Genomic DNA, 27787 nt, shown 5'->3' on the forward strand with positions numbered 1-27787 from the left:
TAGCTGCCCAAAAATATTCTGAGGTCCCAGGGGAGCTCCGCAGCTGGGAAGTCGGAGGCAACGGAGGCAACTACCGTGGGCGTCATGGGCGAATTTTGTTTCTGCGTTGAGTGCCTGTTGTGAGTGCCATCATGTTGGAGTGCGACTTCTGAGCACAGGCAAGTTCGGTGTGTGCTTTTTCCGCCCGCTAAAGTGATGGCAGAGGTAGACTTTGCATTCTGCATAGGCTTTACCGTCCCACCTCGCTGCCACTCCGCGTACAGCTTTTGGTGTTTGTTTTTCCTTGTGTGTAATTCTCATTAGAAACGGGCTTCCTATCCCGCGAAATAAGCCTAATAATTGATAAAAGAGCGGGCTTTGCGATTCACTGGTGTGAACTACGCTCCTGGCCTTGCGCTTTGGGCAGTGCTAGGCTAGGGCGTCTTGCAAGTTGCTACGAAACTTATTCCGCCGAGTTGTTCAGGGAGGAGGTGGGGTTCACAGAGCTCGGAGGCTCGTTGCAAGCAGGTAATAGTCTCAGCGTGCGTCAGTATTTGGCCTTCAGATGTTGTTTCTGAGAAGTTGCGTGTGATGCAACTTTTCTGGGCGTCGAGCGCATCTCGGACACCTGCGTACGCGCAATAAATTCGCCGGCGGGGTGGGCTTCGTGCGAAGCACGGGCGCACGCCGCCGTCTTTGGTGCTGCTTCCGTTTTGCTGGCGCTCTTTCCGTCCGCTTCTTTCAGCGCTGACCCGAGCGCTGAAGCGTTTTACGGACAGTCATTCCGTGAGAAGTGGGACCCTGCGTTGCCGCCTTGTCCGCGCTGACGCCCCGTCCCGCAGTCCGTGCAGCTGTGCCGCAAAACATTCGATCGCGGCTGGAATTAGACCAGCCGAGCTCGCGGAAGACACGCAAGGAACCTGTCGCAGCGCGCTGATTGAAGCCGCGCGACCTGTGACGTTCGGGCGGCCTTCGAGCACCCCGCTGATTCTCCAAGCGGCGCTATTGTGTCGACGGCCTGACGTTAGCTTCACTCGAGTGCTCAACTCGCTCCCCTTTATCGACGCATTGTTCGTTAATTGCGGTCTTTCTCTTCGTTGGGCGGAAGAGAGACGGATAACTCGCCTCACTGACTAGCTGGCACGCCGTCTGGTACTGCCGTGACGGCCGTCATTGAAAGGGGAGATCGGCTGCAAGTCGCATGACGCGGCGCGGGCTTTCGCCTGTGCCGTGAAATATTGAACCCGCTGGAGCCAAACTTATCTGGCCCTGTGCCATAGACGTGACTGCTGTGCATCTTTGATTTTGTCCTGTCGAGACTTCGAGGCAAGGGCTCAACTAGGTTCTCAGCTGGGCCGTACTTTGTCGCACGCTTCTTGCTAATGTTCCGTCAAAGTCCTCGTGCAAAGGGCGCGGATAGGAGGGGTGTGTATTCGGTTGGCTTTCCTGAACTTCCGAAAGTCTAATTCTGGATGTACTTTCCTCCACAGGGCTACTTTTAGGCCGTTTGCTTTCGCCGAACCGAATATTTCCATGTTAAGGTGTCCTGTGCTGTTTCTGCGCTCAAATAATAAGAACTCTGAGGGGAGGTAAATATCTCGCTTTATTGTTCATGCTATCTAAGATAGTATTTAAGCTGCGCGTGTCTAATCTTTACAAGGGGGCATAATTCATATAATGGCTCTGGTAATGCATTGGGGTGAATGGTAAAACTATACAGTGCAGGTTGTGAAAAATAGCCTTTTGAGAACAAATATTTTCTGAGCGGCTGGTGCAATGCTAACAGCATTCAACAAATAGCGTAGCAAATCAAGTGATGAGTTCTGCCATTGTAGCCGTGCATGGAAACACTTCTTCTACTTATTGGCCAGAAAATAATGTTCTGGGTCTACGCCGCAGCGTTTTGTTGGGCCTTGTGTGTTTGAGGAAGAGAGAGTATTCTTTGTGTGCTTCACGTAGTTCCTCCAATCTTGCCACGGGAGTGCGGAATACTTGTGTGCTCCATTAGAGCCGTGCCAAGCAACTCCTGTCACGTCCCATGGTGCGTCCCTCTCCCCTCACTTTGTGGGTCTTCCGGATTCTCACTTTCCCCTCTTTGCGCAACCCTTGTTTTCACTCTTAGCCGAGGAAATCCTTGAGCAATCAACTTCTTCTCTCAAATCTCTCGGAAGGCTTGCGTGCCCTTGAAAAAAGAAAAACAGGAAAAGTAAAAAGGGGAAAGCACTACTTGTGCATGCGTGTTGGGCAGAGGATGTTGATTTCTTGGTCTTGTTAAGCCGGATGCTGGAGCTGAGATGTTTTGTTTGCATTAACCAACTGTCCCCTTTTAGAGGATTTCAATTCCTGGATAATGCTGGCTTCAAGCCAGCTGTAGCACTTAGTGAAAGTGCTGGCTTAAAGCCAGTGCTAGTAGCCTAAATGGGAAGAAAAAAGGAAATGCACTAATTTGTTCGGGCATCTAAAAATACAGTGTGGGTCAGTAGAGCTGTCTGCGAACTCTGGTTCCAAGTTCTTGAAGGGGAAACCTCAAATGGAATATTTTGAGTCTGCTTAACTAAAGTGCTCCTTGGGAAACCCCGATGCTCTTCAGCGCTTGACCATTAAGAGAAGCATTAATACTTGAATGTGATGTTATATTTTTGCCGTAGACCCTTGAACTTGTGGGCCAATGTTTGCAGCTTCATTTAAAATGCATAGGAGCATCTATTGGTACCCTCTCGGGTCGTTCCGCCTTCACTGCTTTCGTTCACCTGGGAGTTGTGGGAGTCATGCTGTCATATTACGTTCCTTCATTTTAATGCCTCCGAAGCAGCTTGCAGTGGTTATGCACAAGCAATTAATTCAGGCTCCGTTCCTCACTGGTTGTTTATGGCCTACATTAATTACTGATTAATTTTATGGCCTTCGTTAATTATGTTATTGATTGTGCTGTGTTCCACAATATTAGCAGCTGCAGTGGGACACGAACTCTACAGTGCAATAGCATGTTGACATTGTAGCAGTGCTTAATGTGGTTTTATTTGAGTGTTTGGCTTGTGAGGGTGCAAGCAACCACTACAACAAACTTTACACCTACAGAACATGCTACATCCTCTATTACGTCTAGCAGGTGCACCTGTCGTGGAGAAAACGATATGGGGAAAACACTGGACAACATGAACTGTTATCACCGCACTGTTTGCTCCATGTTGAACAGTTACCAAACTACCCAATACGCCACCTTATTCAGATTAACCTACACTTGCAACTAATTGCCTTTTAACAAGGACAGCCGCTGCTTTTGCCAGGGCAAGGGGCATACCTTATTAAGATAATGCCCATCATGGGTTATCATTGTCATAATCATTATCATGATTACCATCTTCATGCTTTAGGTAAAGACTTTATATCAAGTCTCACACATGCAAACAGCATTTTGTACGTATAACGTTTTCACTTAGAATTGCTACAAACTGTCGTCATGGAGCTTTTTGTTTACTAATTGCTTCAGAAAAACACCAATATGTTTGATTGTTTTCAAGAATAGTACTGCATTAAGGAATGGGTGCTATGTGCAAAGAAACAAATGAAAAATATTCATTGTCACCTGCCTAGCTGCTAATTTTTTAATATCATAAAACATAAAACTATTTGAGGCACCCTTCCCTGTGGTCAAGTTGAGCATAGGTCAAAGCCATGCTTAAAAAAACAGGAAGCAGACTAATTGTTCGCTTGTTGACTCATGGGCAGGATATGTTGTAACCATCTGCACATATTTACTACTCGATACCGGCTTTAGTACAGCAGCATTGCAGTTGTGTGGGGCGTTACCTGCTAGGGCTATCTAGCAAATTATATGAGGCTAATCTTTGAGCAACATACCTCTTACATGGATGAAAATGAAATGGGCTGTACTGAACGTCCTAAAGTATATTTGGTATCAAATGTAGCTGCCTGATCGTTGTACCACCTCCCTCCCACACACCCACCCTCCTGAAACAGTAGTAGCATGCCAGCTGCAACGTTGGCTCAGCTGCTGCACCATATGTTCCCTAAAGATCCATCCTGCCCAGGTATGCCTGTTAGTTCAAACACAAGTTCCTTGCATGTAATTAACACCTACGGAGGCTAAAACTGTTTTCATGCAATGTTTTATGTTACCTTTAGGATTGAGCTGCAGACGTGAAATGCCTGCTGAACTTGCTTAGTTCCACTTTCCTGTATCTACTTCCAGAACCTGTTGGAGCATCAAAAGTAATATCTTTGCACAAAAATTTGAAGATGGGTCGGGCATATCTTATGCCTAATGCTGTACGACGGCGTACACAGGGTTGACACAAGGGAAGCCTTGAGAGAGAGGGAACTTGCGCAGAAGGTATGCCGTTGCTGTTGCAGCTGTGTCGAAGACTGTCACCGCTGGGAGGGCTGGCCTCAAGCTGTGCGCATTTTTGGCTAGTCTGTTAGAAGTACAAGAATGATAGACCCAGTGTGAACAAGTGGGCAGTGCGTTGTTATGCATTTCCTGCATCGTTCTCTGTGCGTAGCTTACAGCATTACATGCTGCACTTAATGTGCAATTGCATGCTGCACGTACGCTCATAGCACTTTGCTTTATGGCTGAAGCATCAATGGCCTGTTCAAGTCATACTGTCATCGTTGCCTGAAAACAATCCTCCAAAAAAAATTATTGCAACTCCTGCTTACTCTGTAGCTGTGCTTGCTACACCGCTGTGTTCACTGCTTGTCTGTTTGACGGGGCCTTGGGGGGTGCACGTTGCCTTGCTCGTTCCGCAGTTGCCCACTCTGCCTTTCACGTTGTCAGTAGCTTGGTGGGCGACTGTTGTTCCGTTGCAGCAGGTCTCTTCACATGTTTCACTGCATTGCAATTGTCTCGTACTTTGTCAGCAGGAAACTAACGCCTCCGGCTTCACTTCACTGTCTCACCTGATGATACAGATGCGAGCTAGTGAACTTCGGAACATGAAGACCTCGTAGCAGTGACAGTAGTGCTTTTCTATTTCTCAGATACAAACTACATGCCCGAGGCTAGCTTGTATAATCCAGTGAATACCCACGAGGCAGTGCCCACTGGGTCCACATGACACATCGCCAGGCAATGGGAATTGGGGTCGTTCACCCGTGAAAGGTTTTGGATGGCTGTGGGGTTTTCACACTACAAGGAGCCAAGTGATGCTTTGCGTTAAAAACCTCTGGAAACTACTGCAATGCCGGCAGTCAAGCATGGCTGGGCATTTCTGTGATGCCAGCCCAGCCAGCAGCTGCCGGCTGCTTAGGCAATGAGAAATTCTTTTTGTTTTCAACATCGGCGTTCCCATGCCAAAGGATGCTGCTGCCATTGAGAAAGCACTTGTCCGGCGCACGACAAGTGGACGTTATCACCACGCACACTCATTACCACTGAGTGTCCTCGCCAAAACTGTAACCTTGCACCTTGCCCGTGAAAAAAGCCCCAGAAAAGACAAAGAAAATGAGGTAATTTTGTTATTATCTGAGGGTAAAAACGCAATTGCCATTTCCCAGCTCACAGCTTTAGATTGCACTTCTGTGACATTCTGAATTATCTGTCACAGAAGTGCGAGTTTTGTCCTTGGTGTGTTTGAACGAGTCTGTGAGCATCACTAGCGTGTTGCTTGGCTTGGTTACACTGATCATCCACACATCGGTGTAGCCTAACAGTGTGGCTGGAAGCTGTCGGCAAAATTATGCTGGTGGGCGATTCAAAAATTGGTCCCAGGTCCTTCGTGTTTTCATACGACTGCCTTTATTGTCCCCAGTATGCCTCCCAAGCACCAATGTTAAAATGGCTCGCAGTAAAGGCCCGTTTACACTCCCGGTGGGAGTGACCAAAGCGAGCAGTGCGACTGGAGCGACCGCCCCACTTACTATTCACATTTGCATGTGACGCGAGTGACGGCGACAACCTATTTTTGCTTTTCTTGTTATTGTCTCTCGCTTGGAACAAGACTTCACGAGCAGTATCCAAGTGCTTTGGCGGGATATGACGTCTTAGTCTTGCCTCGTCCTTCCGCGTCAAATGCAACATCACGAGGGCGGTGACAAAAATTGGTTGAGACCAATCGCCCTCGTCGTGCAACAGCAGCGACAGAAATCGCGTCGCTTTCGTCACTTTTGGACACTTTCGTTCCAAGTGTGAACGGGCTTCTAAGCTTGGTCCTTGCAAAGCTGGCTTTCCCACATTGGGTATTTATATCGCTGTCACATGGGCACTTTCAATCGTGATTGAGCTGATCCGGATCAAGCTCTATCTGGATTGGTTTTTGCTGCACTCCAGTTTAAATTGCGATTGAGCTTGATCTCGCTCGAATGCGGCCTTGGTTCCTCAAGAGTGATTGAGGTTTCCTCTTGTGATACTCTCGTCCCCGCTGAGTAATGGCACAGAAGATGACAACTTCAACTAACGCCGCAAATTGTATAAAATTACTGTATTACCCAATTCCAACGCGCACGTTTTTTTTCCGGGAAAAACAGGCCTTGAAATCGCATGCTTGTTGGATTCGGTTACAAACCGAAAGTCTTTTCTTTTTCTTTCGGGCGCGTAAATCGGGTGCGTGTTGGAATCGGGTAAATAAGAGTAGACTCAAATAAACATGCAATAACATTTATACGGTTACGTATACCTACGACCGCGCAATGTTACTAGGCGCCGGCTGTGAAAGACATTTCTGGTGTCATCTGGCACACGTCACTGCAACCAATGTGACTTCTCATTCGGGATTGAAACATGCCGTGTAGCAGCGGCGATGCGTCGAGCGTGCTCGAAAAGTAATCGCGCTTTGCTTCAATCGGGATTAAAAGGGCCCGCGTGACAGGGGTATTAGTAAAGCCTACTCATGAAAACTTGTGTTCCTGCTTATTCCACGTCATCATACACTCAGCGACACAAAACTCAGCAGCATGAGACTGTACAACACTAAATTCAATATACCTCGGCCCGAAATGAGGCTCGCACATTCCTGCACCATAAGAGAAAGCTTATGTGCCCTCATAATGTTTTGTTGTACATGGAAATCTTATTTGTGTAGTTCCTTTTAATATGTGGACGCCTATTTAAAGAATTACAAATGGCATGTTTGGTCTGATGTTATTGACTTTGCAACTGTGTGACGTGGCTCGTCTGTCTCTAGTGCTACTGAAAAAAAAAACACCAAAATTTGAGCTCAACTGTACTCACAATACACGATCACGTGCCAGCTTGTTAGGGCCTTCAATATCTTTCTGGGTGCCTGGCAACAACAAAATTAATATGTGCGAGAATTTAGCATAACTAGAACCAGTGCTTTGTAAACAGTATAGGGGCCTGGTTTCGCAGGCTTCAACCGTAATTTTTTTTTTCTGGTACCTTGGTACAAGGGCAAATTTTCTTGCATGCTGGTAGGATTTGAAACTGCATAATTTCTTGCTTCCGACCTGGTTGATGAGAACTGTACGTATTTTATTAATGCACCAGCTTTAGACGGGTCATGTTTAAAAAAAAACAATTGCGGGTGTTCACCTGTTGTCAGATGTGGAGAGTATAACACACACAGCAGGGCTGGAAGGTAATGGTGGGGCATGATAAGAGAAAGAAAGCATGTCACAAGGTGAAAGCCAAAGCTCTCTCTGTGACTGCAAGGATTTGTTTCAAGCCTTTATTCAGTATCCTCCTGGTCATTCCGCACAAAATCGGAACATGCAAAAGGGGCAAAGCGGGGAAACGTAACACTGATGTTGCATTGCTGTTTTGTGAATCCCATTCCAATTTAGGGTAGCAAGGTGCGTGCACACAGCAAGAAGTGCAGCCAGCGTTGTGCCAAACGACTTTGCAGTGTGCCTTAAAAATGGCAAGTGGAATTGGGGAATATTCTGGCATGACAAAACTTTTAAACGTTGGTACACAGCAAAAAACTACACAATGGGGCGGGTATCGAGAAGCTTTCTGTCCTACCTTACGGCATTTTTCGCCAACCTTGACTGTCGAGTGTGACGGAATGCGCAATAGAATGCTGCAGTCAGGGCAGGACAGCTTGAGTGCCAACGCGGTTGAGTAGGATTGCCAGGGCTGCCGATATTAATGTTGACACAGGCCCCTTTGCATCGTCACTGCAGCTTGTCTAGGGCAGCGGAGACAGGAAAGTAAAAACACAAAGAGGAACAATGGTCCGACAACATAACCCACTCTGCAGTGAAGAAAGCGGAAGGGGGAGGAAAAAAAAAAACACCACACAGCACACGGAGTGAAGTCGTTTTTGGCTGTCTTCTGTGGTGTGTGCAGCTGTTCACAGCTGGGCTGCCCAGCCCTGCGTGCTCCAGTGTTAATGCTGTTGCTCAAGTCTTGCGGGACTAAAGTCTTATTTCCACTACGTTTATTCATTGAAGGGAAGGTGGTATGTACATTCTGGTATGGCATTCTCTTTAGGAATGCTTGCACTTTGCCGAATATGGTTCGGAACATTTGCGTATTGTTACATATGTTTCAACTACAGTTAAACATGGATGTACCGAAGTTGACAAAATTCGCAATTTTTTTTGTTACATGCAGGTTTAGAGTTAAAGCTCGCTAGAATGAAGCAGAATAGACACTAAAACACTAGACATCAGTGATGGTGAACTCACCCTTGAAGGATTTTTTCAGAGCAAAAAACTGTGTAATTTGTGCCTGCTGCTTTCCTACGAACTTATAAGTCACTTCACGGCACTCCCAAGAAGAAAGGCAAGGTCACTTACCTCTGTATTCACAAACGTAACCTAAGTATCACTGTTGCCTTTCGACGCTGTTCGGTGCTTTAACCAGTTTCAAGGGCCGAACTTACGCTGAAAGGCCACCTTTTCGCGAACTTGATGCTCTTTGCTGCACTCAGAATTGTTGAGAGGGTGGCAGCTGGGAAACTCTACCGGGCGGTGATGTTCTTCTTTCTCGCCAGCAAAGATGGCATTTAAAATTGCGAGCTTGTCTTGGAAAGACAAAATTTTTCGTTTTCTGGATGCGGAACTCTTCACCGACGAACCAAAACCGCAGATAGCAGTGGAGACGGTCGACTACTCGCTGACAGGCAGGCCTAGCCGCTGCACTGACACTGGAAATGCATGGTAGTTTACGGTGCGGATGAAGTTCGCTAAATCAGTGCAGTTCTCCAGCCGATTTTTCAGTAGTGCGGAAAACAATGGATCATCAGCGTAGCGCAATGCCTTCATTACATAGAGGTCACAAACACATGGGTTTCAATAGGGCTGGCAATGGGGGATTAAAAAAGTTTGTGAAATCCAGGAATTCGTTACATAAAGGTTCGTAACATCCAGTTTTAACTGTATATAAATCCAGTCTAACCCGGACGATTTGAATTATTGCTTGCATAGGAGAATGCAACACCACCTTCTATTTTTTGTTGTTGTGTGGACTGCATTTCGTATATCGAATTATTGGTTTTTTTGAGCTCGTTTTGTATCTTCTTAGAGTTCGATATGTCCAGGTTCAACTGTATGCCACTGTCATGCTTTAACAACCAACCTTTTTTGAACTGCATTCATCTGGTGGTTTTGCTGGCTGAAAAGGACTTTGATAGCTTCATTGGTGGTAATAACGCCAATGCTGCCTCTGCTGCAAACAATATCAGGGTTCCACCCATTCGTCTTGACATTCACCTCTGTTTGCATGACCTGGGATAACCTTGGCAGCGAGCAACAAAGCTGTAGCTGCCTCTCTGTTTGCTGGGTATTCTTAATTTCTTTCAATTCTCACGTGCTCCTTCAAGTTAATTTTTCAAGCCTCGCATTGCAAGTTTGTGGAAATGTGTTTGCTTTTCTTTTCTTCTTATCTCTTTTTCGAACACAAAAGAAGAAGACCGTTTGCTCTCTTGCAGGTGTGGTGTTGGGACGTGCCTTCTGCGGTGTTCTCGTGCATGTAAATAGCCATTCATCATGATCAAGCAGTCTTCCTTTCTCAAGTGGGCCCAGAATAACAAGAACTCTGTGAAAAGCAGTAAGTGATGAGGGAAGCACAATGAACACTGCGGCTGTGCTTCTTGCCTTTCGTTTTGTTCTTCGTTCTCCTTTCTCCCCAACCCCTTTTCTCTTATTGGGTGAAAATGCATTCAAACCGAAGCTCGGTTAATAGGTGGATACTGGAAACCAAGTTTTGTTCATCTGCTCAGCGCCAGCTCTTCCATCTTGATTTGTTTGCTGCCAAAAGGAAAAGGACAGTGTCCCTACGCATACGAGGGTAGCATTATACCATGATCCATGGAAAAAAAAAAGAAAAAAAAGAAGCTCCTAATCGTTCTTTTCTAAACACCTGACTACTTAAATGCTACTTGTGGCTATGCTGAAAAAGGGCCGAAAACACCATTTGAAGGGCATGTTAGGACTTGATTTTGTCTCGGGTGTCCTTCTAGTTTGCATGTGCAATAGCTTGAGGCTGGCTGGCGTTTTTGAAGATTCCCTTTGTCACTTGAATGTTTCCTTCTTCCTCAGGTGGTCGCAGATGGATCCATCCGGCGGATGCCCTGCAAAAAGGCCATGTTGCCTACCTGGTCAAGGTAGGATGTCAACGCCATTAAAAAAAAAATCGATCATTTTTCCTCCTCACTTGAGCTCATGGTGGGCTGCACCTGCTGTTTCTTTTTCTCTCATGGCTGAAGCAAGAGCTATGACTCGTAAAGGGCCACCATGCCCATGCTCATGCAAGCTACGCTTCGTGGGGCTTCGGGGGTGACACCCAGCATTCATGTGGTAACTAGTAATGTTTTGGCAGCTTCACATGGTTCTTTGAATATTAGTAGGGCACAGGTTCCCATTGGCTGGAAGTGTTGCTTGTTTTCACCATGGAAAGTTTTTAGCATGGCGGGGGAGGGATTTTTTTATGCCTAGCTTTGGAGCAGATAAACGAGTGTAGGCCCTGAAGTCATCTGCATACTAACACTTTTCTTACTTTGGGTACACGCCTTCACAGTGGTGTAGCCAGAAACATCTTTTTTGGGGGGGGTTTATATTGTTGTTAAAAATATAAAAAGGCAGAAAGCCTGCGTCTAAACAATATGTTAGTCATTCTTTTTTTCATCGTAGTCATTTGTATCTTTGTTTTTACATTTTGATATCATTGTGGTGTGTTAGTAGCCTTGGAAAAAATTCAGAGAAGCTTGTACTCACACACAAGACTTGAATGGCAAAGCTGTTGTAGGTGAGCATTGCCGGACGGACACATAATTAAGTTTCAGTATTATTGCTAATTTGCATAGTTGCGGTGCTAGTAATCGTCGTCATGTGTATCGAAGAGGTCGTTGTCTTCTTCTTCGCAGTGAGGGATATATGCAAAGCCATCCTCAGCATTGTAGACTTCCACCAGCTCTTCATCATCGACTCGAGGCAGTGGAGGGGGGGGGGGGGATTTGCAATTCAACTCAAGTATTGGCACTCTCGTAGCGATGTCTCCGATGATCCATAATGGTTTCTAGAGAATGTGGCACCCGCAGTGACCTCTCCCAACAAGCAGGGTATCTTTTCATCTTTAGCATTAGTGCTGAAATTTTTTTTTGCTAAAGCCACTGCGAGAGCTAGGGACTCGGCGGTTGCCGCAAGGCACGTGCTCACGAGTGCTCGGCATTTTCTTGGTATTTTTTCCTGCAACGATGAACTTATGACCAGTAATGACAGCTCTGCGGTTTTTTAAAAAAAAAAGGCAGAAAGGGGGAGGGGGAGTGCAGCACTCTGAAAATTTCAGTGGGTGTTCTGACACCAAAACACCCCCCTGGCTACGCCCCTGTGCCCTAACCTTGAACGGTCATATCGTGGGTGTATGAAGCTCAGTTAAGTCAGCCGTGCTGAATGATAAATGCCCAGAAAGAGTGTTGCTGGGCAACGTTTTGTTGGTTGTAGATTCAAGGTCATATAGCGAAAGGAGGCCACGTGTGCAAGGATACGTGCTGCTAGGCATACCCATGGTAGCCCTTGCGTGGCGCTGTAGGCTTGAGTAGCATTTGAGCGCGGGGCCTTCTGCCATCATGCATAACTGAGTGGAACTCCCCCTCGGCTGAAATGCTGCCACTTGCATTCATTCACCTTGACGATGCGAACTTTTGCTCAGGAGGGAAGGGCGGTGTTGCGAGTGCTGCCCCCCGGTGTTGTCTTCTCCGTGCAGTTCTTGGGCTTCACTGAAGTGGAACAGTCCAAGGGCATTGAGGTGGTCCGGGAAGGCATCCGCAAGCTGAAGGTGAGTCCGTACGGGGTGCAGCTGCAGTGCAGGGGCGCTTAGCTGTCCCGCGTGTGTGTGCAGTTCAACCAGCAGCTGAAGAGGTCGGAAGGGGGCAAGGTGCCCAAGGTGGAGCTGACCATCTCTGTCGATGGAGTGGCCGTGCAGGACCCCAAGACCAAGGTGGGCCACCCCTCGCCTTGCTCTGCTCCATCAACACATTCTTGTGTAGTTGCAGTGCATGGGGGAAAGCCTGAAGTCCCCCACTGGTGAGGCAGAGCCGGGGCTCTTGTACAGTGGACAGTGCTGGCACCTGTCCTTTCGTGCCAAGCACACGGGGGTCTCGCGCAGGCGACCACACCTGTCCACCGTACTGCTTGGCGGTCGCTGCTGTAATGCCATAGCAAGGAGCACGATTCCCATCCACAACATCTGAGGATGATGCATCCTCAGGGGGATAACAAAACATCATTGTCACGGGTCATCCGGCCGCATACCTGCAATGCAGTCACGCGCCTCATTGTTGCTGTGCATTATGCCCACAAGGTGCAATGCACTTGTAAGCACAACGGCACCTGGAACCTTCCTGGGCTGTGGGAAACATGCTTTGCCCGTGTGTATGCATTCTCCGGCGACTGGCGCGTGTGGGAGGGGGAAGAAAGCTGAAGAATTCGGTGGGAGAGTGTATGGCTCCACCTTTGGTTTATTTGAAAAGTCGGCTGGCCATTCGGATGTGCTGCACAGCTTACAATGGGTGCAGAGAATTAAATTCGGGCGGCAGACTTGGCTGTAGCTCCATAGCTTTCCGCCACACTGCTGTAGCCCAGGCATCACGTGCAGTGACCTCTTACAGGGCAAGGTGGGTATCTGCATTATGATAACCAGGCAGAACTTTATCATTCTCTACTGGCAGGTAATGTTGGCCGTGCTACGGATCCAAGTCATTGTGCTTGTCACCTTCATTGTCCTTTTAAGTGTCGGGGGTGTCTCGAGCATCACTTTTTTCCCCGTGCCACTTTAGGGGAGTGGGTGCTAAATTGTGTGTGTCGCACTGTCTCATCACTGTGCTCTCTTAGTGTGGCAGTTGGTAGCCAGCCGTTTGCTGAGTGCTGGGTGGGTGCTGTTTGCAGAGGATATTCCACCAGCACCCGCTGCATCGGATCTCCTACTGTGCGGATGACAAGACGGACAAGAAGTCGTTCAGCTTCATCGCCAAGGAGTCGGATGGCGAGCGGCACTCGTGCTTCGTCTTCTCCAGCGAGAAGCTGGTGTGTGGCCTTGCCCCCCCCCCTTCCCTGCAGCCATGCTTTGGCAGAGGCTGCTTGCTTGAAAACACTTGACTTCCCACCCTGCGAAACTGCATGTCCAGCAAAGCTGTTGTAAGCCACTGTAAATGGTGATGGATGAGGGTATGAAATGTTTCTCATCCTCTCGGCAGGCTTGTCGCTTGCGCCCGGCTAGCGTCACTAGACAAGGGTGCAGAGTATCGGCATTCTTTTTCCTATTGTTCTGTGCCGCCGCCATGATCATTGGCCAGTTCGCATTACGTGACATTTGTTTACACTGCGACGGTTCACGGGCACTGCCATTTTGGAGTTTATGCGTTTTAATCAATCAACTCGGTAGGCTTAGTTTCTCCTCCCTACTCTGCGGCTGCGCGCGACTGGCGTCGTTCCGAATGCGAATTAAAGATAACGCGTGTAACAGCATTTCGGCAGCAGAAGTGTGTCCATAGATGCAGCAAATGCTGGGTCCTGCCTAGCCCGGTGCATGTGCTCGGCGTCTTGGGCAAGAACTGCTCCATTTAGTGACACTAATCCTGCCTAGCCTTCAAAGATAATCTGCAAACATAATCTTTAACAGGAACACATGGTGCAAGGTCCCATTGTTCACAGGCACCTTATCATCCATAATGTGGTTTCGATGATTGTTTTGGGGTTTCCTCAAACGAATTCTGAGCTCTATGCTCTGTGCCTGATTAGCCTGATGCGTGTGCTCGGCGTCACGTCCTGGGCCTCGGTGCCTTGGCATTTTCGCCCATGGAGATGAAACTGTTAAGGGGTAGAGCATACAGCTTGGCTGTAAAATCTCGCTTCGTGATCTACTCTTTATAGTGCTGGTTTGCTCCTGCCACGCTGTAGACCGTACCTGTTTACCCAACATCAGTTGCTGCTTTTTGTGTGCAAGAAAAACCTTTATGAGCCTGCTGCTAAATGTGCCAAAGCAGGTGGTGTTCTCAATGCACCATTTTTCTGTGCTAGTCTTTTGTTATTAGCCTCGCTAAGAGTGAATGTGTGCCTCATTTTTCAGGCTGAAGAAATAACGTTGACCATTGGCCAGGCATTTGACTTGGCCTACAGGAAGTTCCTTGAAACTTCAGGCAGAGATCTGGAAATGAAGAAGCAGTTTATGATTCTGCAGAAAAGGGTAAGCCAAGTTTGCTTCCTCTGTGACCTCGCCACTGGATGGCACATTGTGGCACCTGCAATGTTTCATACAGTAGCATTAGAATCTCACTGTTCTCATGGAATTTCACCTCGTGCATGTAAAGCTGCCAAGAATTATGTTGGCAGAAAATGAGGCACTTTGCAATCCTTTTTTAACTCTACACCAACTATAAAATTCCGGAACTAGGTTTGGAAAGTAGGTAGCAGCCACTGTATAGCGGCTGGGCACTTCCCGGGAACTACAGGTTTTCCTGCTCAGTTTAATCCAATTGTTATAGGTTAAGCCAGGTGCGAGCCAATTTAATCCGAGTGTCATCTAATTTAATCCAGATGCCAAGTAATCAGGTGGCAGCGAATTTAATCCGAGTGCCAACCAATTTAATTCCTTCACCAACCAAATTAATAAAACTAACAGAAGAATGTTCAGGACTGTTTTGTGCGAAATTAGGCACAGCTTTGCGGACTTTGTTGCCTGTAATGTGGTGAAAACGTGGTGTTTCTTGATCCATTATGTGCGAAACATCATATGCGCGTGGTTTTGTTACCGCAGGAAATTGACCGATTTTGAGGGGTCTAAGAAAACATTTTTTCGGTGCTATACATACTGGTTAGGTGCACATTGCAGTGACACAAAATGCAGATGATTCCACGCGCTTTCCAAAGACACCAGTTTTAATAATGTTTTCTTAAATTATGATTGCAAAAAAAATTATCAAAGTCGAAATTTTTGTCCAGGTGCCAAAGAAAATAAAAAAAGGGAGTTGTATATCATAAACCACCAGTAGTAGAAAAAAATTTGGAATATTCATTTTGCAGGTAAACATTTCAAAAGCCCATCCTAGAAAAAAAAAACGGAGTTGTGCAGTACACTTTGTCAGATATAAAATAAAATGTTAGCACACGGAGTGCCTGTGCCTTGTGGTGAAGCCCAACCTATATTTCAAATTTTGCTTTTTTGCATTGCTTTCTAGAAGAAACCTGGTGGTTTTACATTATTAAATGTTCCAGTTAGTCCCCAAGTGATGTAAAAACACCTTGTCAATGATTATGACCAGCACAATATTCAAGGCAAGCAAGCTAGGGTACGTGAAAAAATCTGCTTGGAGTTGAAAACCAATCTCGGTGGTGGAAGCTAGTTGACGTTCTGATCATCAGTTATCAGTTAGAACTTTAATTTGTGGTTTATTATCATGTTCTGACTTGCTATAGTAGCCCTGCTTGCAGGAATACAGTGCGATGCGCTAGAATCGTGCCCAGCAAGCTTTCACCAAGCCGCCGTTGTGCTATGAAGTGAGTTTAGCACTACAAGCCTTCTACATTGCAGTGCCACCTAACAATTTCGAAAAGAAACAATTACAAGCCTGTTGCAGACTCGGTCAGAATAGACAGTTCTACTAAAAAGCGACACTAGACCTCCGAAAATACCGCCGTGCGGAAACGAAACTGGCGGCTGAACCAGCTGGCGGTGTTCAAGGCCGATTCGAAGCGGTCTCGTCTGAACTGATATCCGACGACTTGGTGTTATCTTTCGACTTTCAGCTGAAGTTATCGCAGAAGTAAGGTGTGGGTAAAGTGGAAGCACGAGCGGCATGCTTGTTTCGAGGAAAAGTAGCGGGCAACGGAGGCGCCATGGCACATCAGCTTGTAGTTGGGTAACTGCGTAGTAGTGCCAAATAAGGATTTCGCAATGCAAAAACGAAACCGAAACTGCTGGAAGCTGGCTGAAAATGCCAGGCACACTTGCTAGACATGAGGGGGACCGTCAGAAATGAGCTTTGGCAGAATAAAGGTACCCTTTCTCCGAACCTAAGATCACTAGTGAATAGCTGGTGTCATTTTCAAGTAATTATCACCTCTCAGCACTGTCGGATGACAAAGCTGACAACATTATTTGGTACTTGACTTGCTAGGAGCCTTTTGATAAAAAAAAAGTTACGGTAACGTAGCCTAACCACGTGCGGCATGCTTTTTGGTCAAGTGCAGCAGCCGCGCCCCCTTCCTCAAAAACATACGCACCTCGGCTCGCAAAAAATGCCGCCAAAAATCTCACTGTTGCCGGAGCGGGAAAATTTAAACTGATTCTTTAAGTGCAGTGCCTAGACAAACCACTAGCCACATTAGGTGTATGAGAAACGACTACAACATGTGGAAATAGGCAATATAAATCATCGATCACCGCTGATTGATTTGAATAAATGTAATGATGTGTAGAAGAAACGACTACAACACGTGGAAATAGGCAATATAAATCATCGATCACCGCTGATTGATTTGAATAGATGTGGTAACGATGTGTAGGAGAAACGACTACAACATGTCGAAATAGGCAATATAAATCATCGATCACCGCTGATTGATTTGAATAGGCGTGGTAACGAAAGAGTTAATGGACATTTAACAACGTGCAGACCAGGAGAGCGGTCTCGTTTGATCATTTGGTGCCATGTGCTGATCGTCTGCGAGATCGTCAGAAGTATCGTCTGCTCGCGTATTGTTACACCAGCAGATTTGCCAGCGTATTGTTACGCCAGCAGACGACACTTCTATCGTTAGCAGGCAATATTTCGGACGATCTCGCAGACAATATTATAATGTGGACATAATGTTTAATGCTGCAGCAAAGCATTCAGCAATTGAAAATCATAATTCAAAGGGCATTTAAGTAATGTGTTTTTATCAAAGGAGCTTCTGAAGGCATTGTTACGCGAAGAGCAGGCGATACTTCTGACTTCTGTTGTTGACGGCGCTCTCGGAGACGATCAGCTCACAGCACACGGCACCAACGGTCTGCTTGTGTTAGTAAATGTACGTTAAGCTGTTCGCACAAGATATTTTGCACATGATGGATCAAGAAACACCACGTTTTCGCCACACCATGCACAACAAAGTCTGCAAAGCTGTGCCTAATTTTGCCCAAAACACTCCTGTACATTCTTCTGGTAGCTGGATTAAATTGGTTGGCACTCGGATTAAATTCGCTGGCACCTGGATTAAATCACATGGCATCTGGATTAAATTGGCACACATTTGGATTAAATTGTATGGCAATTGGATTAAATTAAGCGGGAAAGCCATACCAAAGCCACAGCCATAAGACAAGATTGTGCACTTGTATTGGTGGGTCAGTGTACATTTTATTGCACCCCTTGCTTGAAGTTGAAGGGACACTGAAGGCAACCAGCAAGTTGGTTTCAAAGGGAAGTCTGACCTTCCCTAGCCATTCTAGCATTGATTTGGTACCGAAAGGTGCCTTAATTGCTGAGAAATTAATCGAATGCTGGTCAAACGATGCGCAAACAGCAACTCCAGTTGCTTTTGCATCATGATAAACTGGAAGCAAGTGGGGCAGCAGTGATGTACAGCGGTATTGAAGCAACCAAATACAACGCTACCATTGCACCCCCGAGCAGTGTGGTCAGTGTCAGTTTAATCAGTCGTGCTTTCCCAGACTCTTACAGGCTTTGCAGCTCCGAACCACAAAGCAAAATGTCCCTTTATGGGACCCGTGATTAGTATTGACGTTTTCTTGAAGAAAAACATTGTTCTTTGAGGCCCCGCGAATGTTGGCATGCTTACTCGAAAAGCGGTACCGTCGTCCCAAGTATGGACGAGTAGTGTCATTCAGCGGCCGCCAGGAAAGACGTGCATGTTAGATCATTGAAGCACTTCCAGTGAGAGTTGTGCAGTGTAGCCAATGGACCTTTCTTCGTATTCGGTGGGCTAGTCTATCGATCCAGAGCAACTTGTATTTTGACTTCAGTGTCCCTTGAACACACTGATTACTGCTGTTTGCACCTCACCAATGATGACCCTGCTATCGTTGTGTTGCAGGAAATTTCTAACTTTATGGATGTGTGCAACCTATTTCTGTGTGTGTGATTAGGTCTGGCGGGGGCCAAGATGGCGTTGAGCAGGTTGTCAGTCAAGTTGTTTTGAATTAAACAAAAGTGTAGCCTTAGGGGCCTCATCCCGTGCATGTTTAGGTCCAAGACCTTGAAGAGGAGAACAGCAGACTGCGGAAGTGCCTGCGGGAGGGTGATTACACTCGCGGGGACGACCTCCACTCGCCTACGGAAGCCAACAACCACAAGCCCACTAAAGTGAAGGTGGGTGCAGGTGTTGAGGCTTTGTGGGAGGTATCCGTGTGCCCAAGTATATCTTCTTCCTTGCTTGTCTCATGGGGTCTCTTGCACGTATGTTAAAATAAATTGTTCTGGTGAAGTGATGTTGGGAGTTTTCATGTAGCATGTACTTCCCATTTCACATGCCTTTTCTGGGAAAACTGCTTAGCTTATGCAGGGGTGCTCATACCATGACATTTGTCCACTGAAACCACCGCAGACCATGCAGAGCTTAACAATTTTCTGATGAACCATTTGTTCAAAATTATGAAAACTTCCTTGTATGTGAACTCCTGTAAGAGTGCGGCCCCATAGGCCATAAATTGCTCCAATGCACCTATCTGAAAGGAAATTGTACAATTTTTTAAGACGCTCTACAACTCTTTGTGGTTTCAGCTCACTCATGACCATGTACCTGTGGAAGTTTTAAATACGGAGTGCATGATGTTTTTTTAGGACACCTCATTGCTACTGTCACTTCTTTGGCTGCGTGTAGTATCCTAGCTGTGCCGTTGCGGCCTGCTTGAATGGTATGTGCCCGTAGGTGCAGAGTGCCTCTACCAATGGCACCAGCAAGCCCAGTGCCAGCAACGTGATCCCAGAGCCCCTGCCGCCGCCTTTGCCTCCTCGGAGTGTGGACCAGAAACATGTGAGCCTCGCTTGTTCATCCTGGTTTGACAAGAAATGTTTGCACAAGCTCCTTGGCAGCAGTAAAAGCTTGAAAGAAACCTCAAATGCTTGAAATTAAACCAAATGTACATTAGTAAAAGAAACAGGTTGTGGGATTGTATGTTGCACATGGTGTGCTTGTACACAAGTCCTGCTGAGGCATGGCGTAGCCATGTTGGAGGAGCACTATAGGATGAACATACTTTTTGGTTGTTCTTAACTGGAAACGCCTTTCATAGCCGTTTGTTTTTAGGTGACACCCTGTTGTTGTTTGTTCAGCTATAGCTAGAAATTATTAATTTTGCACCTGTCCCATCACATTCTTTTCTAGTGTTCCCATCTATTTTTTGCTGCAAGAAATGGTGTGGAAGTCATGAGAAAGATATTGAGTGTCGATAACTTGGGCTGAGGAGCATTTGGCCAGCACTCAGAAGGAGTGAACAGTAAGCTACCCTTACTAAAAAGAAAGGCCTGCTATCTATCTGTACACCCTTCCAAATTTTTAATAATATCACAGAAGCTATGACCGATCGGTATGTCAGCGCCTTATCATGGTGTCCAGTGGCGAAATAGGCGCACGCCTATTTCGCCTCTGGACGATGTGCTAAGGCTTTGGGCCCGCCGCTGGGCATGCCTATTTCGCACTCATGCATATCTTAGAGCAACACACCCCCTGGTTTTCTTATCTGCAAAGGCCGTTTTGCTATCTGCCAAGGGTAGCTATGCAACGCAAACATTCCTGACGCACGTGCCAGGCAAGCAATACAAAAGAAAAATGAAACATGCATTGGAGATGAGCATGTGCTTCAAATAACACTACTTTCTCGTTAACAAAAGTCAAGTGGGGTATATCACTCTTAGGGAAACGCTGTTGTAGACGATGCTCACAGAGCCGAGGGCTTCTTGCGCATGCTCTCATCTGTTTTGCCACTGGACACCATAAGGCGCAGACATGCGGGTGGGTTGTTGCTCCTGAGTGGTTGTTAAAATTTTAAAAATTTGTAAGTGTGTACTTCCAGTGATGACTTATTGCTTGGGGGATAGAAGGGGTGAGAAGCCTATAGGAGAAGCCTCTGCCTAGAATGGGTGCAAACAGGCTGAAAGGATTGAGGGTGAACTCTGGGTGCAGGTTAACTAAAACACTAGAATGCTGTAGTTAGCAAAATTGTTATGCGTTGAGAAGTACATTGTCAGTAATGCCGTCTGGAAACAGGTTTGTCGTCGTTCATGCCTGCAATGAGATGCCTGGCCTTCATACCCTAACCTAGCAAGTGCTCCTTTTCACTTCATGTTGACACATAAGGGCTGGTTGTTCCTTATTAATCAATGTCAAGCCATTGGGGGTGTACTCGTATGAAATTATCGGCAGTACCACTAGTTTGAAATGTCCTAAGCAGAGCCCAGCTGCCTTGAGCAAACCCGTTTGCGGTAAAAGGGGCCACTTAAGGGGGCTCCCTGAATGGCACGCTGATGAGCTGCCCGGTGCGGCTGCAGCCCTCGCAGGACCTGCTGGGCCTGATGGTGCCCACGGTGGGCACGCGCCTGGAGAACCTGTCCATGGACGACCTGGAGGACTTCAACCCCCGGGCGGAGCCGGCCACCAAAGTCAACGGCTGCGCAGACGAGGCCACCACCAACGGTGAGCCGCTCTGTGGGGGCCCGCTTGGCTGGGGTGGTCACTTTTCTCAGGGGGGGGAGGAGGGCTTCTGTGTCAATAAATGAGCCGATTGCACCTCTTTTGCTCCCAGAGTGCAGGAAGAAGACAATGTAGCAGCCTGAGTAAGTACACGCTCCCCCCCTTTGCTGGCTTCCGTGGCATTCACGCTGATGTGGGAATGGTCATCTCTGCAGTGAACAGCTGCTGAAGTGTTCCCGCGTAGAGCAACTCCCAGCGCAGCCAAGTTTTCATGTCTGTGCCTGGGGAAAACATTGCTGCACAGCAGCAGTGAGCCTTTGCTATCACTGAACTCACCTGGATGGCATTGGAAGGGAGGGTTGTGCAGATGAAAGTGTTGAAACAATGAAGCAAGGAGAGAGACGCAGTGGTGGTGGAGGCAAAAAGGTGGTTTCAGCCAGGTACAGTTTTTGGAATCGAGGGATTGAAGCAGGTTACTGTGGCAGGGTGGCGTATCAACCGGGTTATGAATGTGGTGAAGGCTTGTAGAAGTCCATGGCGGGGATGAGCTAAGATTTACCAGTCCTCATGTGTGAGCTTCCGTGCAGACCTGCCTTTAAAATTTCAGGCCTCTCTTGGCTCTGCACTTGTGCTTCGGCCAGCGAACTGTTTTATGCAAGGGTAGCAGGCAGGGGGTTTTAAAGCCAAGCTTTCCCTGCCTCATTGATGGCATCCGGCGCATGGCAAAACGCACTACAGGAAAGCCAATTTACACAAACACTCCGAGAAAAATCCGTTTCCCATGGTCGGAATCGAACCTGGGTCCCTCGTGTTATGAAGCCGACGCCTATCCGATTGTCATTGGTTTCATTAAGCTCTGATTATTTGCAACACGAAATTGAAGTAGCAGGCTGTCGTTAAATCGAGTTACTTTTGCAAGTTAAGCAATCACCTGCAAATAGGCTGGTTACTTAATAAAAGAATGTTGAGAGGGCCATTAAAATTGTTCATGTAATATTGATAGACAGATCAACATCAGGGGTGAGTTGTAAAAGAATGCTAGCGCATTAAAATATAAAATGGCTAACACTATGGCACTCGTAATGATTCATGTGTAGATGGCAAGTTTCCCTCTTTACAGGAGCAGACTGATTTCTTGGTAAAAAATAATTTTTGTGGGAAATGGGAAGGACAGCCTTCATGTCCAAGATGGCCATGTTTGCTGGCTGTTTGTGCTCCAAAAGGAACGCCACAGCATGTGTTGGCCCTATATTTCACTCGAGGGAACGCACGATTTGGTGCTGGCCAACCCACGGGGAGCACTGGAAGGAGCGTGAATATTCCCTTTGGGGAAATGCAGGCACAGCTAAGGACCTCTTCGGCCAGGAGCCCTTCTCGCCCAGCAAGGAGGAGGACCCCTTTGGGATGGGGGAGTTCTCATCCGAGGACCTTGGCGCCCAGGAGCTGGAGAATGCCATTGGCATCATCGACCGCAGGCTCAACGAAATGAAGGTGTGCTGCTGCGGGCTGCTGGGAAGGCACCCCTCTGGGTTTTGATTTGGCTGTACAGTTTAGCGCGCCGACGCAATGCAGGCGATGAGGCGCATTGTAGTGGAGGGCACCGGATAAATTTTGACCACCTGGGGATCTTTAGCGTGCGCCGAAATCTTGTACACACGGGCGTTTTTGCTTTTCCCCTCCATCGGAAAAGCGGCCGCTGCGGCTGGGAATCGAACCCGCGTCCTCATGCTCAGCAGCGCAACGCCTTAGCTACTGAGACCCCTCTTGGTTGCTGCTGTGCTTACACTGTCCGGAACCCCTGTGGTGCTAGTGGGGGCATAATCTGGCAGCCACTCAGAAACCGTGTGATAGTACAGGAAAGAAAGTGCACCAAACCCTCGGTATAACAAAGTTCTTAGGACAGGAAAGAGGCCACATTATAGGCAAGCAATATTCGTTAGAAACAGATGCACTGCTGTGGGGATCGTAAAACACTTGAGCCAGAGTTCAGTGATTTAATTGTAACGGGGGCTTACTATATGGTAGCGAGAAAAGCTGTCCAGTATGGAGTACTTTGTACTCTGCAGAGGCAGCACTACATCATAGGGTAGCTTGATTTTGTGCATAAATGTGAAATATTTATCGCACAAGCATTTTTTGCAGTGCAGGGATCATTATAGTATTGTAATCGTTCCTGTTATCGGCAGTTGATTGTCCGTTGTAGTCACATCGTCAAACACTTTTGCTTGTTCCCCTTTTTGCCACATGTGACACCATGCTGGATTGAAAGTTGTGACAAGGACTGGGTGCTGTAACTTAGTACTTTGCAAGTTTTTGCGCTGGCTTGTGCTTAGCATAGCATAGCTCTGTGTAGCCTGTTTGTACTTTGAGCCAAGTGGCTATCAGCTCTTCGTGCAGGGGGTGTAAAAAAAGTTGTTGCCAAATGCCACACTAGTTTCAGTGAATGACTGCAAAGCATTAATATCGGGATTTACCTCGTGCAAATTATGTGCATAAAAATAAATTGAGTTGAACTATTTTATCCTCACCCAAAGCAGTTGTTTGGATTGCAGCATCTCCGGCCTTTCCAAATAGCGACTTGTTTATAAGCCCCCCCCATAACCGAAGACTGATGAAAACTACCAGTAATGGTAGTCCTGGCAGGAGTCAAGCGATTGCACCCTTTAGTTGGCTTAACTCTTTCGCAACCGCGAAAAAAGGGCCGATTTTCGACATCCTCAATCACATTTTTTTTCTTGAGTAATTTTTATTGCATTTGGCATTGTTATATACCAAATTGTACATTTTTAATCAAGCTTTCGAACAAAAATAACTCCAGTGTGATAGGTAGGAAACTGTTTGTTATTTTAGCTGTTAACAAAGGAAAAAACACACCAAACCGAAGTAAACAAAACATACACATGCAGCTGAACAAAGCTGCAAAATTAAATTCGAAGTTCTGGAATATACAAAACGTTACACATAATGTCAGCTCACATTCTGGAAAGTTTCATTTCTGTACGTTATAAACTCTATTTTTCATGGCCCTTCAAGCTAGGGGTGGTGACTGCTGTGCCACTCAGAAAAGCAGTTGCGGGAGGACGTGAAGCATAGGGGCACTTCGCATGTGCTGCACTTGTTATGTTTTCTGTTCTACTTTCTTCTTTCGATAGCACAGCTTGCAGTTCTTCGACTTCTGCATTTTTTGGGGTTGGTGGCGAATTGGCTCTAGACTTGGATATGGGGCACGGTCTTGCTCGATGTCATTATAATCCAAGATCTGCTGAATGAGCTGCTCTCTAAAAGCAAGCTGGTCGAATCGGGCATTTTGGGCTAGCTCTGGGACTCCTGGGTTTTCTTTTCGATGGCCTTGGTAGAGGATGAAACTGTTCACACACGCTATGTCCACGCAATGAAAAAACAGGGTTTTCCACCAGCGCACGCATTTCCTCAAGACATTGTAGGTTCCAATTATTTGGTCCGATTTATCTACACCCAGCATGCCAGCATTGTAGTCTTGGACAAGCAGAGGCCTCTTGATGGTAATCAAAGTCCATCTGTCACCTGTCTTCTGCCTTCGCGTGGCTGGGACAAACTTGTTGGCTGTGTGAATGGTACTCATCAGGTTCACGGCGCGCCGGTCTTTCCATTGCACATATAAAATGTTGCCATCGCGAAGCCACCGAACGTCTCCGCGCTGAGCTCTTCGTTCCCACCCAACATCCTTCAGCTCAGTTGGAAAACATCGGCGATCTTTCCGGGTGGTACCACAGGCAAGGGTTTTGCGCTCCAGCAGATGGTCAAAAAGTTTCCCAGAGGTGTAGAAGTTGTCCATGTAAATTCTGTACCCCTGGTCTAGATACTCTGAGCACAGGCTGCTGACCACATCAAAAGCTAGGCCATGTGGTCCTGGTCTTTCACGCTTGCCTGTGTATACAGAGAACTGGAGGGTATACCCTGTTTCGGAGTCGGCTAGTACCCAAAGTTTATACCCCCACTTAGTCACTTTGTCCCGGATATACTGCCTCATTCCTGATCTTCCTTTTGATTTCACCATACGTTCGTCCACCGAGAGGTCCCGCTTTGGTTGAAAAAAATTTGCTGACGTCTGGTTGATGTGCTTCAGAAGCCAGGACACCTTCCAGATCTTGCCAACAGTGGCTTCACTTGCAAAGTCGTCCGGGTCCGATACGTGTAAAAAGGCTAGTCGAGCTACAAACCGGTTGCGGGGCATAATCTTTGATGGGAGAAGGCCACTGTATATACTCCCCGTGCTCCAGTATAAGTGCAGTCGTGGTACTTCAACAATTCCCATGTAGATGATGATCGCAATGAAACGCATCATCTCCAGCGGAGTTACTTCTTCCCATGAGCCGTCACGACGAGCATAGGTCGGCTTGTCAAGAATGTTCATCCAGGCGTACTTGTTTGTGTTGTCACACAACATTCTGATCACTTCGGCCGTAAAAAACATCATAAAAAAATCCAGCGCTCTTGCGAACTTCCGGGTGCCACTCCGCCGTGTAGCGTCGATATGGACACCGGGCTGTCGCTTGGGCTCAAACTTCACACGTCGTGGCGCATTGGGCAAAATATCTCCACCGTATGTTGCCGAGACACTAAGAAAACAGAATAAACAACTGTCGTCAGTTATAAAGACCGCAGACTGTATTTATACAATGGGAGCGCTGAAACGAAATTTACGTGCGCACAGTGGCTGATGTCCCCGGCTGCTGCGATGAAATGTCACTGTCTGAACTGAAGTCCAACGATTCGACATCATCACTAGACTCCTCGCTGCTGCTCTCGTCAAAAGAATCGGACTTAGAAGCGGCCGAAGTGCTTGGTTTCGCTTTTTGGTTTCGAGTAGCGCGCGGAGCCGCCGCCGCCATGATTGCCAAACAACGCCGTCACCCCGACTCAAACTTTTATTTTTCTCGGCGCCTCCTTGCGGTGAAAACAGCAAAACAAAATCGAAACCAATACTTTTGTTCTTTTTGAACACATCAGAGGGCGCCACTTGTCCGTAGTCTCTGAAACAAATTTTTGGCGGCGGATTCAAAACGTCGATACCATCGCATCGATGCCCTATGGCGCGGTTGCGAAAGAGTTAAATTGGTTCATTAGGCCCAATGACATCACTCAGCTGTTCCTTTGCGTAGCTGAAGGCCCTTCCCTCGCCATGTCTGTGGTAATTCTGGCTTCTGCGGAGCCTGGCTTGGTGCGTAAGGGGATCAGCTAAGCCGGCGCTATGACCGAGGTGCTTGCTTGCGACCTACATGATGTGTTGCTCCAACCTGCTCCCCGAAATTTGTCCTGATTGCATTTTGTCCTTGCGCAATTTCAGGATGGCTTCAGTCGAGGGCTCTCCTTCGGCAAGGATGATTTTCTTCTGGAGCAGTTGGACCCATTGGGAAGCAAGCCCTGAATCCTCCCCACAGCTACAGATGATGAGTGTGAAAATTGAGTCAACAACACATTGCTTGCACTGCGGAGTCGTGAAAGATTATTATCCGCGCGTAATCTTTTTCACTTTCCCGTGCATGGCGGAACGAAGCCCCGTGTTTTGCTATGGAACGTAAGCTTCTCGCTTAGTTTCTTTTTTAAGTTTCAGTGCGCTTGTTAAAGGTTCACATATCGGCGGCAACTTAGCCGGCGCATTGCATATTTTGTTCCCCAATGCCTTAATACTGCATTATTTTTTACGTGAACAAATTATCGTCACTAACAATATATTGCACACTTGAGTTTGTGCCCTGTGCCAGTTGTTCATGTGTGTGGGGGGCCGCTAAGTAGAGGGGGGGTTGCACTTGCGGCCGGCGAGGCACTTCTTGAAGGGACCTTGGCTATGGGCACACTTCATTGTATCCTTTGTTTCCATCGCTAGTGGTCCTGGAGCTATGCCAGGGAAGAATACGTTAGATGCTTTTCAGCTCCAGATAGTATTTTTTTAGCTTGTTAGCTTTGCCAAGACAAGTGGACAAAGCCAGGCATTAGAGCTGTGATGATTTCGTTTTATCGCACGGATTCTTGCACCCAATACAAGACGCATATCTACTCTACTGACGTACACAGCCTCATCTTTGAGTCCCTTACCAATGCCACGCCTGAACTAGGGGGTACTGAAATGCAACTTTGTACAAATACTATACACCCCCCAGAATGCAGCCCCAAAGGCCCATGTAGAATGGTAGCAATAACGTCGGCTGCATCCCCATAGGCCCGTTGCCTTTTGCGTGCATGTGGAAAGATCACTTGTAGCAAGCTCGTGTCTGAGCTGGCCCGTGGCAGTCCAGTTGTATATGCAAAACCTGTGTTTAGCCACTTGCTTCTTTTTCCCGGAAGTCTGATTGCGCAATGTTACGCTGATTGACTGACATTCAGTGTGCCAAGCTTTTCTTTTTTAAGGAAAGCTACGTTTAGTAGCAATGTATTGTTTGACAACTGTTGTTCGTGTTTGAGTTTAGGCCTGCGTCGTGTGAATGGTCCCGAACACGGTCACTGCTAATCACTTGCTATGCAACTTGGAAGCAACAGTGTGTGACAGTTGTATACCTGAGTGTAGGAAAAATTTTGTACTCTGGTTTTATCTTGGTGCTTGATAGTGAGTGCATCTCCCAACTGTTCCACCCCAGCCTTCCAAAGGGAACATTGAATTCAGTCAGAGAGCCAGGTTGTGCTGTTGACACATAAACAGAGCACTGCTTGGCTGCTGGTTCAAGGAACTGTAACACGGAACATTGTTTGTTGAGAATAAAGCTGTTTTTTTTTTTTT

The 27787-nt window shown here is 47.0% G+C and overlaps 1 protein-coding gene across 4 annotated transcripts; it reads left to right on the top strand.

Moving 5' to 3' along the window:
* Window positions 1-27787, top strand: LOC144178262 (PTB domain-containing engulfment adapter protein 1-like). 4 transcript variants are annotated; one of them, XM_077705981.1, is made up of 13 exons: window positions 20-158; window positions 4193-4333; window positions 9837-9955; window positions 10447-10511; window positions 12110-12181; window positions 12245-12343; window positions 13291-13428; window positions 14471-14587; window positions 18591-18713; window positions 19273-19377; window positions 20892-21036; window positions 22373-22524; window positions 26360-27787. In XM_077705981.1, exons 3-13 carry the CDS (start codon window positions 9895-9897, stop codon window positions 26438-26440), a joined length of 1158 nt encoding a protein of 385 aa, XP_077562107.1. In that variant the 5' UTR covers window positions 20-158; window positions 4193-4333; window positions 9837-9894; the 3' UTR covers window positions 26441-27787. The 4 variants fall into 4 exon arrangements, with proteins under 4 accessions (XP_077562105.1, XP_077562106.1, XP_077562107.1 ...); XM_077705982.1 differs by lacking the exon at window positions 4193-4333 and adding an exon at window positions 3961-4031 and having other exon boundaries at window positions 29-158; XM_077705979.1 differs by lacking the exon at window positions 4193-4333 and having other exon boundaries at window positions 1-158.

This window comes from Haemaphysalis longicornis, unplaced genomic scaffold (assembly GCF_048455015.1).
Source record: "Haemaphysalis longicornis isolate Haplotype H1 unplaced genomic scaffold, Haemaphysalis longicornis Haplotype H1 scaffold_4, whole genome shotgun sequence".
NCBI classification, from domain to species: Eukaryota; Metazoa; Arthropoda; class Arachnida; order Ixodida; family Ixodidae; genus Haemaphysalis; species Haemaphysalis longicornis.

Excerpts from the sequence above, each read along its gene's own strand:
- LOC144178262 (XM_077705979.1), top strand. The coding sequence starts at position 9,895 with ATGATCAAGCAGTCTTCCTTTCTCAAGTGGGCCCAGAATAACAAGAAC. Across the intron at positions 12,344-13,290 it reads TGCAGGACCCCAAGACCAAG|AGGATATTCCACCAGCACCC; the intron begins GTGGGCCACCCC and ends TGCTGTTTGCAG. Across the intron at positions 19,378-20,891 it reads GGAGTGTGGACCAGAAACAT|CCCTCGCAGGACCTGCTGGG; the intron begins GTGAGCCTCGCT and ends GTGCGGCTGCAG.